This window comes from Aspergillus niger (genome assembly GCF_000002855.4).
Source record: "Aspergillus niger supercontig An12".
In the NCBI taxonomy this organism is placed as follows: domain Eukaryota; kingdom Fungi; phylum Ascomycota; class Eurotiomycetes; order Eurotiales; family Aspergillaceae; genus Aspergillus; species Aspergillus niger.
In genome coordinates, this window is record NT_166527.1 from 586,541 (window position 1) to 599,787 (window position 13,247).

At 47.6% G+C, this 13,247-nt stretch overlaps 6 protein-coding genes and 1 non-coding gene across 7 annotated transcripts; 4 read left to right on the plus strand and 3 right to left on the minus strand.

The window, feature by feature from the left end:
• Positions 1-136: 136 nt before the first annotated feature.
• An12g02280 (hypothetical protein) lies at positions 137-574 on the plus strand (the record flags this gene model as incomplete). Its single annotated transcript, XM_001395274.1, has 3 exons — positions 137-170; positions 222-382; positions 443-574. The coding sequence occupies 3 exons, from the start codon at positions 137-139 to the stop codon at positions 572-574; spliced, it is 327 nt and encodes a 108-aa protein (XP_001395311.1).
• A 917-nt stretch (positions 575-1,491) lies between these two features.
• On the minus strand, positions 1,492-1,563 carry tRNA-Met (CAT). The gene has a single exon. It is a non-coding gene; the product is annotated as a tRNA-Met (tRNA).
• Positions 1,564-2,256: 693 nt separating this feature from the next.
• On the plus strand, positions 2,257-3,225 carry An12g02300 (uncharacterized protein; the record flags this gene model as incomplete). The annotated part of the gene is made up of 3 exons (XM_001395275.3): positions 2,257-2,492; positions 2,549-2,854; positions 3,087-3,225. The coding sequence occupies 3 exons, from the start codon at positions 2,257-2,259 to the stop codon at positions 3,223-3,225; spliced, it is 681 nt and encodes a 226-aa protein (XP_001395312.3).
• Positions 3,226-3,919: 694 nt separating this feature from the next.
• On the plus strand, positions 3,920-4,752 carry An12g02310 (uncharacterized protein; the record flags this gene model as incomplete). The annotated part of the gene is made up of 3 exons (XM_059750737.1): positions 3,920-4,155; positions 4,219-4,663; positions 4,699-4,752. The coding sequence occupies 3 exons, from the start codon at positions 3,920-3,922 to the stop codon at positions 4,750-4,752; spliced, it is 735 nt and encodes a 244-aa protein (XP_059601803.1).
• A 328-nt stretch (positions 4,753-5,080) lies between these two features.
• Positions 5,081-5,933, minus strand: An12g02320 (uncharacterized protein; the record flags this gene model as incomplete). Its single annotated transcript, XM_059750738.1, has 2 exons — positions 5,081-5,085; positions 5,153-5,933. 2 exons carry the CDS (start codon positions 5,931-5,933, stop codon positions 5,081-5,083), a joined length of 786 nt encoding a protein of 261 aa, XP_059601804.1.
• Positions 5,934-6,712: 779 nt separating this feature from the next.
• An12g02330 (uncharacterized protein) lies at positions 6,713-8,127 on the minus strand (the record flags this gene model as incomplete). The annotated part of the gene is made up of 3 exons (XM_059750739.1): positions 6,713-7,144; positions 7,222-7,831; positions 7,955-8,127. 3 exons carry the CDS (start codon positions 8,125-8,127, stop codon positions 6,713-6,715), a joined length of 1,215 nt encoding a protein of 404 aa, XP_059601805.1.
• A 3,024-nt stretch (positions 8,128-11,151) lies between these two features.
• An12g02340 (uncharacterized protein) lies at positions 11,152-12,738 on the plus strand (the record flags this gene model as incomplete). The annotated part of the gene is made up of 1 exon (XM_001395279.1): positions 11,152-12,738. One exon carries the CDS (start codon positions 11,152-11,154, stop codon positions 12,736-12,738), a length of 1,587 nt encoding a protein of 528 aa, XP_001395316.1.
• Positions 12,739-13,247: the final 509 nt, after the last annotated feature.

Genomic DNA, 13,247 nt, shown 5'->3' on the forward strand with positions numbered 1-13,247 from the left:
TGTATTACTCTCATCCACTCTCCCCATCCTCCTCGTCGACCCCTCCATCACAACTTCATCACCCCCCAATCGTGTTTCCCCTCATCCCCCAATTCCAGAACAATCTTATCACCAAGAATCTCCTCCCTACTCCAAAATGACCAGCGACGAACGTCACGAAGAGACCGGTCGTATGTATCATCACGTCCATCGAACGCACGATCATACTAACACAAGACCAGAATTTGGCCCTGTCCCTATCCCCATCGACACTTTGAAAGACTTCTACATGGGCGTCCTCACTAAGATGGAAGAAAGATACCACAAGCTCCCCAAGGCTCTCGCGGTCGAGCTCAAGTTCAAGGATAATGCCGGAGAAGGCCGCTTCTCGCTTGAATTTCTCGTGAGTAACACACCTGCGTCCCTATGAGATAACCAAAGTCTGACATCTTGGACGTGCTAGTTGAGTGCCACCGAGGAGACCACCGCAGAACAGAGAACCACTACCTTTTCCACTATTCTTCATACAATGTCGGAAGAGTCGAAGTTTGAAGGATTGAACATGGACATTTGTGTCAAGTGTATCACTGTCTGAGATGAGCTGTGACAGATAGATTGATGGGGCGGGCTTCATCTATTGAATCGATCACGGACAATCTCGTGTTCTTATGGATTTGTGCATACTTCGGTTACCGAAATACCGGCTCAAGAATGGCTATTGGGTAGTGGCAGAGAGTGGTTTTGTCCTTGTGAGGATTGTGAAGCTCTAGGATGCAGGCCATACTAGTGGAGGAACTATCAGCAATGCCATATGCCGTCTCTGGCCTGAAGGTCGAAAGTTAGTTGATTGTATGAATCCATTCTCTACAGTCTCCTAAGATCACACAGATACAAAAATAGGGATTCTCCCTGGTTAAAGTCATACATAAGCTCCCCTCTTGAAACATACTAGGCGACGACAAGACGTCCATATATCAATCTTAAACCCACATAATCAACCCTTTGTTGCAGTCTGAGATCCAACTATGTAGTTCACAAGCAAAATACTCATTTATTCATGCTTAGACAGCCCATATAGCACTGATGCCGCCGATGCACTTAACCAGTCACGGCAGAGTAATGGTTCGATAGCGGACAGAAGATTCACTGGAATACCTCGCTCTCTGGCTTGTAGGACCAACTATCGGGTGGTACTCCCAACGCTATTGCTGCCGAAAGTATCATTTTCATAATATCAATTCATATTAGTTCAGTCGAGCGCCATAGGCTGGGGATTAATGTGTCGTTACTCGGTTAATGAGGTGTTTGGTTGTTCCATCTAGGTCAGAGCCGATGCACTGTGTGGGTAGAAAAACTTGCGACCGAAGAAAGGCGCGGTAGTATAGACACCAAACTCTGTAGCTTGAGAAGAAGTAAAAACAACTATAAGAAGAAAACACTAATAGAATTAGACTAGAGCATGGCGTAGGTAAAGCGCTAGAGAAACAAAGTAAAAAAGAAAAAGAAATCAGATAGCATGTCCTGGTTTCGATCCAGGGACCTCCGGGTTATGAGCCCGGCGCTCTTCCCCTGAGCTAACATGCTGGGTGTTATGAATAATGCACACTTTTCTAATACTATCAAGCAAAATGTGAGACACGCGAATGGAGGCTGGTAAATAGCAACAGCTACATTGACAGGTGGTTGGTGCTGTATACGCGAGAGAATTGGTGGAACTTCTCTTGAACCTTATTACATTGATTGCATCTCATGCTATGAACAATGAAAGTCAGCGCAGTTAATTTCTGAAGATCGTGGATTTCAAGCTGTACTAAGATCTGCATAGATAGACCCTTATTGTGACCCACGAATCCATCATCGTACGGATGCTATTCGCCTATTTCGATCTATTACCCCAGCTGGCAGGCAACAACCGATGCCCCTTACTTATGATGGCCAACTGCTGCCTGAGCAGCCCCACTACTCTGCGCATGGCAGTAACACCGCCGAGTATAGTCCGAGTGGTGCCTCGCTCTGCCTTAAGATTGAGCCTTGCAAATTGGTGCAGATGCCACCATCGACACCATTTAGGTGCATAGCAACGGCGCCATCGATCGCGATCAGCTGACCGAGTCTTATTATTTATATTTCTGCCGTTGTTCCTTGCCGCTATTTTCTTTGGCCAGAGTCCTGTCTTTCTATTCGGGAGACGTTCTTTTCTTTCTTCAGCCACTACGAGCAAAGTGCCTATTGTTTACTCTTCGCATTACACTTTCTCCACAAAGCCTGACGGCAGCTATGAAACTTCGTTCATACATCACCTGGTTTGATGATAATGACTACATCGGTCTGGAACTTGCGTTCCCAGGCGGTTCTACCTGGAAAATAGAGAGAAAGATCAAAGAAGCCGAAAACTTGCACACTCAAGGAGAATATGAGATTTGGAAATGTACGTCACAGGCACGAGCTACGTTTGTATGCAGCAAAGTTGCTGGAAATGGTCCACCCACAGCCCTTATTAAGATTCATATGCAGTACGTCTGCCCTACTTACTGTGCACAGATGGCTTTAAAGTAATTACAGAATGCAGAATTCCGTTCTTCAAAACGGCTACCGAGGAGCCTTCAGAACGCGCTAAGCAGGCAGACCCTGAAATCCCCCACCTAGCTAGTAGCGAGGTCAAAGCTCTCACTATTCTGACCGAGTCAAAATGCTCTAGCTCACCATATTTGATTGACTCGATGCACCGACAGCAGACTGATGGATGGGTACCCGGGGGCTATATTCATTATAACGCGATGGAAATGCTCCCGGGTGTAACTGTGTGTGACCATTATGATGGTATGGAGCGTCAGGAGCGTGATGAGTTGCGAAAAGCATTCAAAAAGGCCTGGATGTAGGTTCTCGAACAAACTTGCCATACAAGGAAGCTGATCCAACCTCGTTCGCATATCCAGTGAATGTATGTCCTTCGGGGTGGAACACGGGGATTCTGCCTCGCAGAATCTTATCTGGGATAGAGAAAGGCAGAAGTGGTCAGTAATCCCCCTTTCTGCTCATATATGATCAGAAACATTCACTATCCCCTGGATTTTGCCACTCGCGTACTTATAAACTCCTTTGTCTAGTTATTTGATCGATTTCGAGAATTTCCATCCCCCGACTAGCAAGTCTAAAATCTGGCGGGATATCCAATATATAGGATGGCATCTCGCACAAGTCGGCGATGACTATGACTATGATGATATGACGAACTGGATATTATAAGTCACATTTCTGAAGACATGCCTGATAATGAATGACATTATCCTTTCCCTTCCTTTCATTATTATTATTTGATATACACTAGCGCAGGGAAATAATGAATCCTTATTAGCATACTGCACTATGCTGCTGCAAGTCAATGGAGCGATATTCGTAGGAAAACAGCTGAGAGATTGAATAAAATGACTGCATAGAAGACGGCAAGACTGTGGCTTCGACTAGTGAATATGGCGCTTGAACCACACGTTGTTTAGGAGAGATTCTGTTAGCGTGCTTAAACCGAAATAAGCTTGCGTATTTTCCCTGCTAAAAGATACATCGAGGGAGCTTATAAGACAGTGTTGAAATGCAGGACGCAATGATCAAAGAAAACGAAAGTATGCACATACCATGGGACTAGTCAGTGTGTTAAACGTACGTCAGATTCTCTGTATAAGTTGTGTCAGCTCTGTTCAACCCTTGGCAGTGAATGTCATGATGATGATGATGATGGAGCTAATGTATTTCTACACAGGAAAAGAAAACTGAAGGACTAAAATGGAGCCACGTGAAGGCTTGCCGAAAGCTCATCCCCCGCCTTTTCGCTTTTACACACAACAGCCATCAACAATTCTGCTAAACACTCCAATTTCACAATTCGACATCTTGACAAGACAGCTAACACCACCAGCTTCTCGAATTCTGGACTTTACTCATCATGATAATCCCTTCCAACATCATCTGGTTCGATGACGATGATTGGCTGGGCTTAGAGCTCTCTTTCCCAGCGGGTACACGTTGGAAAATCACGACAAAAATCAGGGAGTGCGAGGACCTATATACTCAGAAGGATCACGAAGAAGGCGGGATTGTCTCTGAGGCTCGTGCGGCTTTTGTTGCGTCAAAAGTTGCCGGGCAAGCTCCTTCGACAGCAGTCCTTAAAATCCACATGCAGTACGTGCTGTAGATATAGTGTGTTCTGTGCCTAGTAGATGACTGAACTGAAAAAGGGTATAGGGTACCATGGTGGGGAAGTGCCACTAGAAGGTCATCCACCCGGGCTCAACAGGCAGTTGCAGAGCCCTCAGCAAGGGGCGAAAACGAAGTTGAAGCGCTACGTCTCCTAACAGAAGCAGGATGCTCCAGCACCCCAGCTCTAATTGATTGGATGAATCGCGAACAAACTCAAGGTCATTGGATCCCTGGTGGATACATGCATTTTATTGCAATGGAGATGATACCGGGTGTCGATGTGTGCTCCGTTATTGATAATATGGATAGAGGTGAGCGGGATGAGCTGAGAGCAGCCTTCAAAAAATCATGGTTGTACGTCACCCACAAAGTTTCTCAGCGAAGCCTCAACCTAATCCAGCCATTGTCACAGGGAATGCATTTCTTGTGGAATAACAAACCTCGACCGTGGAGCAAAGAATCTTCGGTGGGATGCGGCAAGGAAAAAGTGGTAAGTCTTACGTGATGTGACAATCATTTGGGCAGCTGTACCCGACACTCCGGGACAAGACTGACTTCAACGATCTTCTAGTTATATAATAGATTGGGAGAGGCACTGTGATCCAGAGGAGGACGGGGATTCAACATGGCGTGATGCCAATTATTTATCGTGGCATCTGGCATGGAAGGGGCCATATGGAACACGCCATGATATGTCAACCTGGGACTTATGAACCTAGAGTTACATTAAACTCGACTCATTTACATTGTTAGATGCACTAATAGGGAAGCGATCTCGGGTTTCCTCCTCAGAAAAGGATTGAGTTTGATATGCGGTGGGCCACTTTCCCCGTAGCCTGTTTACTTGAACATCCCAGGTATATGCTCAGTGTTTCCCTTGCATAATAGTGTCAACGATATCAATCGTTCAAGCTATTATCTACATAACAAGCTAACAAGATCTATAAATACAAATTCGGCTGTACATTTACCTACTTACCCCCCGTCAACTTAACATAAGCGGACCCAAACTCCTGTTCCCACTTATCCACAAACTCCCGACTCATACCCGGAGCAATAACCGCATCCCCACGCTCCAACCCCTCCTTAAAGAAATCCATAAACTCCTCCACCGTCAGCGCATTAGGATTCTTATGCTTCTTATTATCATCGGGATCCTCCCGTTCCCGATGCAAATCCGTCCCCACCGACGGCGGCGCAACCTCAACAACCTTAATCTTATCATACCCGCCACTGGCCAACTGCGACCGCAAATTCATCGACCAGAAATGCAACCACGCTTTCGTGCCATTGTACACGGGATTAATCACCGAGAATGGAACAAATGCCAGAATGGAAGAGACGTTCATTATCATAGCGCTTTCTTTACTCTTGAAATGCTCCAAGAGCCCCAGAGTCAAGTGCATGGGTCCTCGGATGTTGATATCGATTTCCTGGTCGGCTTTGGTGAGGAAGTCTGATGGGTCATCTTTAAGGACTTGGAGGGGCCGCTGGACGCCAGCGTTATTGATTAGACAGTTGAGATCCGGGTGCTTCTTGAGCAGAGATTCGATGAATGTTGGTATTTGGGATGTGACTCCTGTGTCGAGGACGAAGTAATCCGTCGCTCCGATTTCCTCTGCTGTCCGGCGTACCGTGTTCTCGGTTCGGCCGGCGATTATGACTTTTTTGCCCTTTTGCAGGAGATAGGAGGCGATGGCTTTGCCTAGGCCGCCTCCGCCGCCGGTGACGAGGGCGCAGGAGAAATCCAAATTCGACATGGCTAGCAGTTATTTAGATTGATGAGATGCAATGTCAAAAGTATGTATGGTTGGTAGGTATGGCTGGGATTTGAATGTAGTGGATTGAGCAGAAAACTTATTTCACTGGTTGTGACGTAAGGTTTATTGCTCCAATCCAGATTCGGCAGATATTTTGTGTTTGTCTCGGACTCGGAAGCGGTTTGCCGAGCCTTCTCGCAAGCATGTTGGACCGCCCTCCGAGATTCGGTGTAACTCTCCGAGATCTCGGAAGGCTCTGAGGCCGAAATCATGCCAGCTGGGGATTGTATTTGTCAGACATTCCAGGGTCTTCCACTTCTCCAAATTCTCCAAAACTAGGCGTTGTTTGTACGTTTCCAAGATCAGGGTCTCCTTCGCGTCGCACACGACCACGGAGTATGGCCCACACCTGTGAGTAGTCGGTCTTGGTAAAGAAAGGGTAAGATAGCGCTGATTGTGTCTTCAGTTAGATGCATGTACGCATAATTTCATCAATATGGGGATTATGACTGTGTTGATGGATGGACACTAATTAATGACGTCAGATAATACCCATAAGCCTGTTTTTAGCACTTACGCAAGTTTCCAGTGGCACACACTCGGAGTAACACTAAGAGTTGCACTTACGCCCTGCAGAAGGGCAAGATTTCGCTAGATTCCTATGCACAACGAGAGATTCACTATTGAAACCTTAGAAAAGAAAATAATAATAACCAATTAATAGTAAGTATAACTAAGCTTTGCCCCATAGCGTCTAAGAACATCATCGTGAATTAACGTCAATTCTCAGTAGAAGTAACCTCAAAATCTCCTAGAAACATCCACTTCCCCTTCTTCTTTAGATCAGCCTCCTTCCACTTATCCAATGATCTTTTCGGGAAGAACCAGCCAATACCATCATCCTCCTCGCCCCTCAAGACGGGAAACATGCTGTGGTCATGAGCAATAAGGACCAGAACCTGCTCACTAGCGTCGAACTCCGCTATTCCATCCACAGTCCAGCAGCACTGGTCAGGATCATGAGTATACTCTGGAGCAGATATAAAGAAAGGCGTATCGGTACTTCCTGACTTGTACCCTGGCTGGGTGAATATATGACCAGGACAAATTCTCCCGTACTGCGGATGAGACGGCAATGGCGAGGGCTGAATGATCTCCGGGATAGGGCTCTGCTTGGATGGTCGGAACTCGCCGGGATGGTGAGCACAGTCCTGGTGAAGTGTTCAGTGAGCCCGGCTGCATCACTACACAAGATAGCATAGGGAGAAAGTAAAGTGGAAAGACCTACCCCTCCCATCAGAATAAACGATTCGGGCTGTACTCTCGCGAGGCCGCACATATGTTCTGGAGTGTGACCTGGTGTGTGCAGGAGATAGAAGCTTCCATCGCGAAACCAATCGATTGCTTTGAATCTTCCAATGGTTACCTTCCCAGGGTGCTGGTCAAAGTCCATCTCCCGCAGAGACCGTCCTCTCCAGTCGGACGATCTGACCGGCGCATCCGATTTTCCTGGGTATCCTGGTGCAAATCTGCTGGTGAAGGTTGGCCCCACGACCAAATCTGTAGTACCGGGAAATAAGGAAGGGTCACCAGTGTGATCAAAATGATAATGAGACCAGATAATGGCGTTGATTTCCTCCAATGGGACGCCATTCTCAACGAGAACGTCAGAGACGCTGTGAGGGGCGTAGACTTTCCAATCACTTTCAGGGTCTGTGCAAAGGTCCCTGAAGGGTGGAGCAAGATTCTGAAAGTCTTTTCGAAGGGAGAGGTCAAACAGTAATCTTTGTCCGGAAGGGTGAGTGATCAAAAATGAATACGATGGTACTGCCAGCCGGTCATAGCCAGGGATCTTGGGAGTTATGAACTGTTCTGCAGGAAGGTCCAGCCGTGCACCACTGCGTACATGGTTAGTGGAGTGGAAAGAATCAAGAAGGAAAACAGAAGCTGTACGTGTCCATGAGAGAAACCGAAACGGTCTCTGTAGAGGGTGGCAATTTGAGTTTTGACTGCAGAGCTACCATATTGATTCAATCAGTGTAGCATAGGGAGTGTATAGGTTTTTCCTATTGATGTTCGGAGAAGGCAAATGGTCGACTCCCAACTTGTGCTCAGTTACTACGAATCCTATGGTGCGAATAGAACAGCATTTGTAGTGATGCCACGGCGGGGTTTCCAAGAAGTGCGGCGTCATGGTTGCCACTTTCCACCCTAACAGTTCCGCTATAATAGGCTCACTATAAGCAGGGAATCCTGATTGACCGACCTGAATGTATGTCCTTCATTTGCCATGGTATGTGTGGAAATGCAGGTGCTTCATTCCAATGGCTGACCGGTATAGTGATCTTCGAGAATATTAATTTTCCCACAAAGTCGTCTGACATACTTCATTGGGGCCATTTACACCAAGCACTTGACGACCGTGTGAGAGTTTGGTCTCCAATTTGGAGAAGATGCAGATCGTCTACGAAATATTTATTGCTGAATTAGGCTAATTCGCCTGTGAGTAGACGATGGATTTGTCCCGATTTGTGCTTAGATAGCCGGTCCCCACGAGTTGGAGAAATGGATTATATAGTTGTTCGGTTCTCGCGGCCGATCGCTAAGCTTCCCCTCCGCTGTGGCCCCGAGAACTCTGTAGGTACTTCCAGAGCTGAGGCAAAAGAAACGCTGAAAGGCTTCCTGGAAAAGTTCTATTGACAGCATATTAATTCTCCAACTGCCGCAATTCTACTCATCTACGGGTTCCAAGTAACTCAACTATTCGTCATCAAATAACGGCATTCGAACTCCCATTCGCATATATATTAGTTTCACATCCTGTCTTCTTCGCTTCAATTATCCCCTACATGTACATAATGGGCATGCTCGGGTTAAATAATATAAATGTAGTTCTCGTGGGGACATCTGATCCCATATTCAGAAATAACTTTCTATTGGCATCCCAGAGGGAGAAGTTGAATACCATCATCACCCGAAAGAAGTTTATCTATCAAGTCGACATGTCAGAGCAATAACATGATACAATGTACAAACAGCTTTGCTGCTAATGATTGACAGTCTGAGGAAGGGGCAATTGTTAAACATTGCAGAGGAGGGGGAACGCCACTTTAATTGTGAGAGATGTCGGAACTATTCTATCGGCTACTAGTGCCATCATACAACGGTTGACCTAGATGATGCTAACGTACTTAAGGCAACCCTAGCGCAAAATTGAGCCAGCGAGGATGGTGAATCCTATCGTGCTACGCATCGGGGCCTCCCATAAAGTGAGCCATAATCGCCGGATTTCCAAGCTCAAGGTGGCTCGGTCAAATATAAGAGGATGAGGTTGGAGGGGGGAGTTAGAAACTAGATATCCGCTGTTTTAAGTAGTTACTAAATATTTGCGCGGTCGTCTTGCAGCTGTACGTACGAATAATGGGGTATGAGAGTCAATGCGGGAATGACTCGCAAGCAACGATTCTCTCAGATATAGCCTTTAGGCTATTTGACACTACCCATCTTGAAAAAAGCAATTGTTCTTTCTCGTCTCTGACATACATAGTCACCCTGCGACATATATATATATCCTCGCCCCCCGGAAAGCTGTCAATAAAGTGCTCTGATGATCATGGTGCGTACACTCGAGGTCCAGATTAAAAGGCAAAGACGATGTCGTACCCGCAACATAGCAGTCTCCACCTTAAATAGGCTCCGATTGCATGACTCGCAAAAAGCTTAAGGAGCCTGATGTGGGACGCCTCTGCATGACTGATAAATACTAGTATATCTGACTGCTGCTAATATAACGCAATATATCGCGACGATGTATCTACGATGGCATCTATAAGGCTAGCATTCGAACTGCGAATATTGAGCAATAACGCCAGGAGCGCTGAGCTGTTTCTATGCACTTCTTGAAACACATGCTGAGACCAGCAAAGAAAGCATATGGCTCAGGAGCTACCTAGTGGTATGAAGTGGACACGCCAGATGAATTAGCGCTGCCAGTCAAGGGAAGTACATGGCCGTGATGTGGTTAAGGTATCTCCCGGCCAATCACGAACACGGCTTCTGCTCATGGTGGCCTCACACGTATTAAGGAATTGTCTCACTGTACTTGCCTGACTACCTCGTGGTATCCTTCGATCATCTTCCACCTACGGTTAAAGAGTGCAGTAGTCTAAATGGGGTTTACTGACCACCTTCCAGTGAAAGAATGTCACTTGTCTCCTAATATATATAGTACGGGACATGGTCGACAAAAGTCAAACCTGCCATCTTCCATTAAACCCCCTACCAGCGGTAGAATTCCAAGGGGGCACACATTCCTCTGGCCGCCACACATGGGTTTTCAAAGGACCTTGGTTATGAGGATCTTCAAACCTGCTTCAAACCCGCTTCAAACACCTGCAGAACTGATCCTGCAGCACCCCACCTGCAGTCTGGACACGAGGAAATGGTTCCGGGTTGGTATTCCTAAACGGCAGTCATATCCGAAGATGAGCTCTGCGTGGGTCTGCAACGGAATAAACTCTGGAATCGGGGACTGGAAGACCACACCATTATGATAAACAATTCTCAATTCCGCAATCCTTTAGTCCAAAAGCAATTATCTTGTAGCTTTTAAGTATTGCAAAAGACGCAGGTAGCGCAAGACAGAATATAGATAGTTTCCAAAAGAGCCAAATGTGTTGTGTGAAGTCACTATAATTGATGTCGGACACCGTCGGAATTAGCAAGTCCGAGTATTTTTAGAGTTGAGCGAACCCGCATCGCGGACCATAAAATGACCTCCGATGTCCGACCCTGCGCTCCCTACAGGAATGAGGGTCCAATCTTAAGTCACTACCACCTCCCTGTTGGGCGAGATATCTGCAGAGTGTTTGTGGGGCTAGAGTACGTAACCACAGAGAATCGAGTTTATTCACAAGCCCTGCTGCTGCTGGTCACAGACTTAAGCCAGGGCAGCCAGGAGGGGTTGCCACCCACTCCACATGGGTTCTTTACACGCCGAACCATATATCGCGCAAGGTTCACGCAATGGATGTCGTAGACTCGCTCAATTTCAAACTCTGGTTTGAAAGAGGTGACGCCTCCTGAACGGACCTTGAAGGAAACTTGCATCCGATACCGTCTTTGAAGATGGATAAAAAGCAAGTGAATCCCGCTTCTTCAGCCAGGTCCCATCAATCATCATAACATTCCTTATCTACTCCCCACATTCGCTACCAAAATGCTTCCTAAACTCGCAACCTTAGTCCTCGCACCCGCCTTAGCGAATGGCGTTGCTGCCGCTGCCGAGCCCTTGTATAAAAAGCCGGTTAACATCCCCGGTTACGGCTACGTGCAAGGAAAGGCTGCTGTCAACTCCAGCGTGTCCGAGTACATTTCCAACTGGGAGAACATTTCCTTCTTTGGAGGTATTCCTTTCGGTGCTGATACCTCTGGCGCAAACCGTTGGCGCGACCCCCAGCCTGTCGAGCCCTGGAATGGCACTCTCAATGCGACTGAATTCGGTGCTATCTGCCCTATTACTCTCTCTGTCCTGGCAGATTACGCCCAGAGTGAGGATTGTCTGAACCTCAACATCTGGACTCCCGCTACTTCGGCCGATGAGAAGCTTCCCGTGGCCATCTGGAGTTATGGGGCCGGAACGGCGCCGCCGCAGACCACCTACAACGGTGCGGGTGTGGCCGACAAGGGAATCATCTTCGTCTCCTACAACTACCGCAACGGTGTATTCGGCTTCATGGCACACCCCGAGTTGACCGAGACTAACGGTCGCAACGCCTCGGGCAACTGGGGTGTCCTCGACCAGTATGCGGCGGTCAAATGGGTCCACGAGAACATTGCGGCCTTTGGCGGTGACCCAGATCACATTTCCGTGATCGGCCAGTCTTTCGGCGCTGCGGCCACATACCACATCGTCAACAGCGAGTTGACTGCCGATCTGGGCATTGTCAACGCTATCTCGGAGTCCGGTGTCCGCTCTCCCAATGATCCCAACACTGGTGTCTTCGAGTGCGCTTACACTACCTTGGATGATGCTGAGACCATGGGTGAGGAGATCGTGAACTCCCTGAACGTCAGCTCCATTGCCGGAGCGCGCGCCATTGACACCACCACCCTGCTTGACTCGACCAGCACCTACAGCCTGGAGGTGAAGCCTGTTCTCGACTACTACGCCATCCCATCCAAGTACATCAACACCCTCGAGAAGGGTGCCGGCAACAAGGTTCCCTACATCACCGGAAACAACGCCAACGAGGACGGAGCCTCCGCCACCGTCAGCACCACCGTTGCGGCATACAAGTCTAGCTTGAATTCCAGCTACGGCGACTTCGCCCCCCGGTTTTGGGCCCTCTACCCTGCTGATAATGACACCCAGGCTGGCGAACAAGAGGACCAGATCGTCCGTGACATGTTCCGCGTCAGCAGCTGGCAGTACATGAACGGCTTCTCCAACTCTGCCGACCAGGTCGACACCTACACCTACTACTGGAACTATGGCAGCGCTGCCCATGCCTCTGAGATTGTCTACGTCTTGAACAACCTGTGGGCCCAGGGTGAGGACTACTCCGAGGAGGATTACTATGTTGCCAATGTCATGAGCAGCTACTGGGCCAACTTCATGAAGACTGGCAACCCTAACACTGGCGGCTCCTATGACAACGGAACCCTCCCCGCCAAGTGGAATGCCAACTCACCTTCCAAGAACGAGACTTTCTTGGCCGGTGCTGTCTACGAGACCATGGATACCGCTGCCACTGAGCGTGTCCAGTTGATCCTGGATTACTTTGCTGCCCAGACTCCTTACTAGTGTCGATATATGAAATTTTCTTGTCGCTCGTTTATCCTGTCAGTTGAGCCAACCATTTTAATTAGTTGGAATAAATTTCGATGCTACAATGAGTACAAGTGCGCCTCCTTCTAACCCATATACTCCTCCGTAAAAGATTATTTCATCTCGTGTATTGAATTTTGAAGTAGAAATTCTCCGAAAGATACTCAGCAAGTTTCCTTAACCTAACTCCAAGTAGCGCAAATCTTATCCCTTTAATTCATTAAAATGGCAGTAGTGCTACTGTTTCGCCATGACACAAATAAGCATGCGTCCTCAATGAAGTTTTTACCACTATTTTCCATCACTGGCTCATCCATGAAAACATGTTGAGAATCGGCCTATTCCCTATAGGGCAAATATCGCCAGGGTTATCGCAATCAACTTAACGCCGAGAAGTTCGGGTGGAACCGCGATCTCGGCGGCACAAATTTCGGTTCAGAGTGGAGATAAGTAGAGATCCCATCGCGGATGCTGATTCCGCTTGC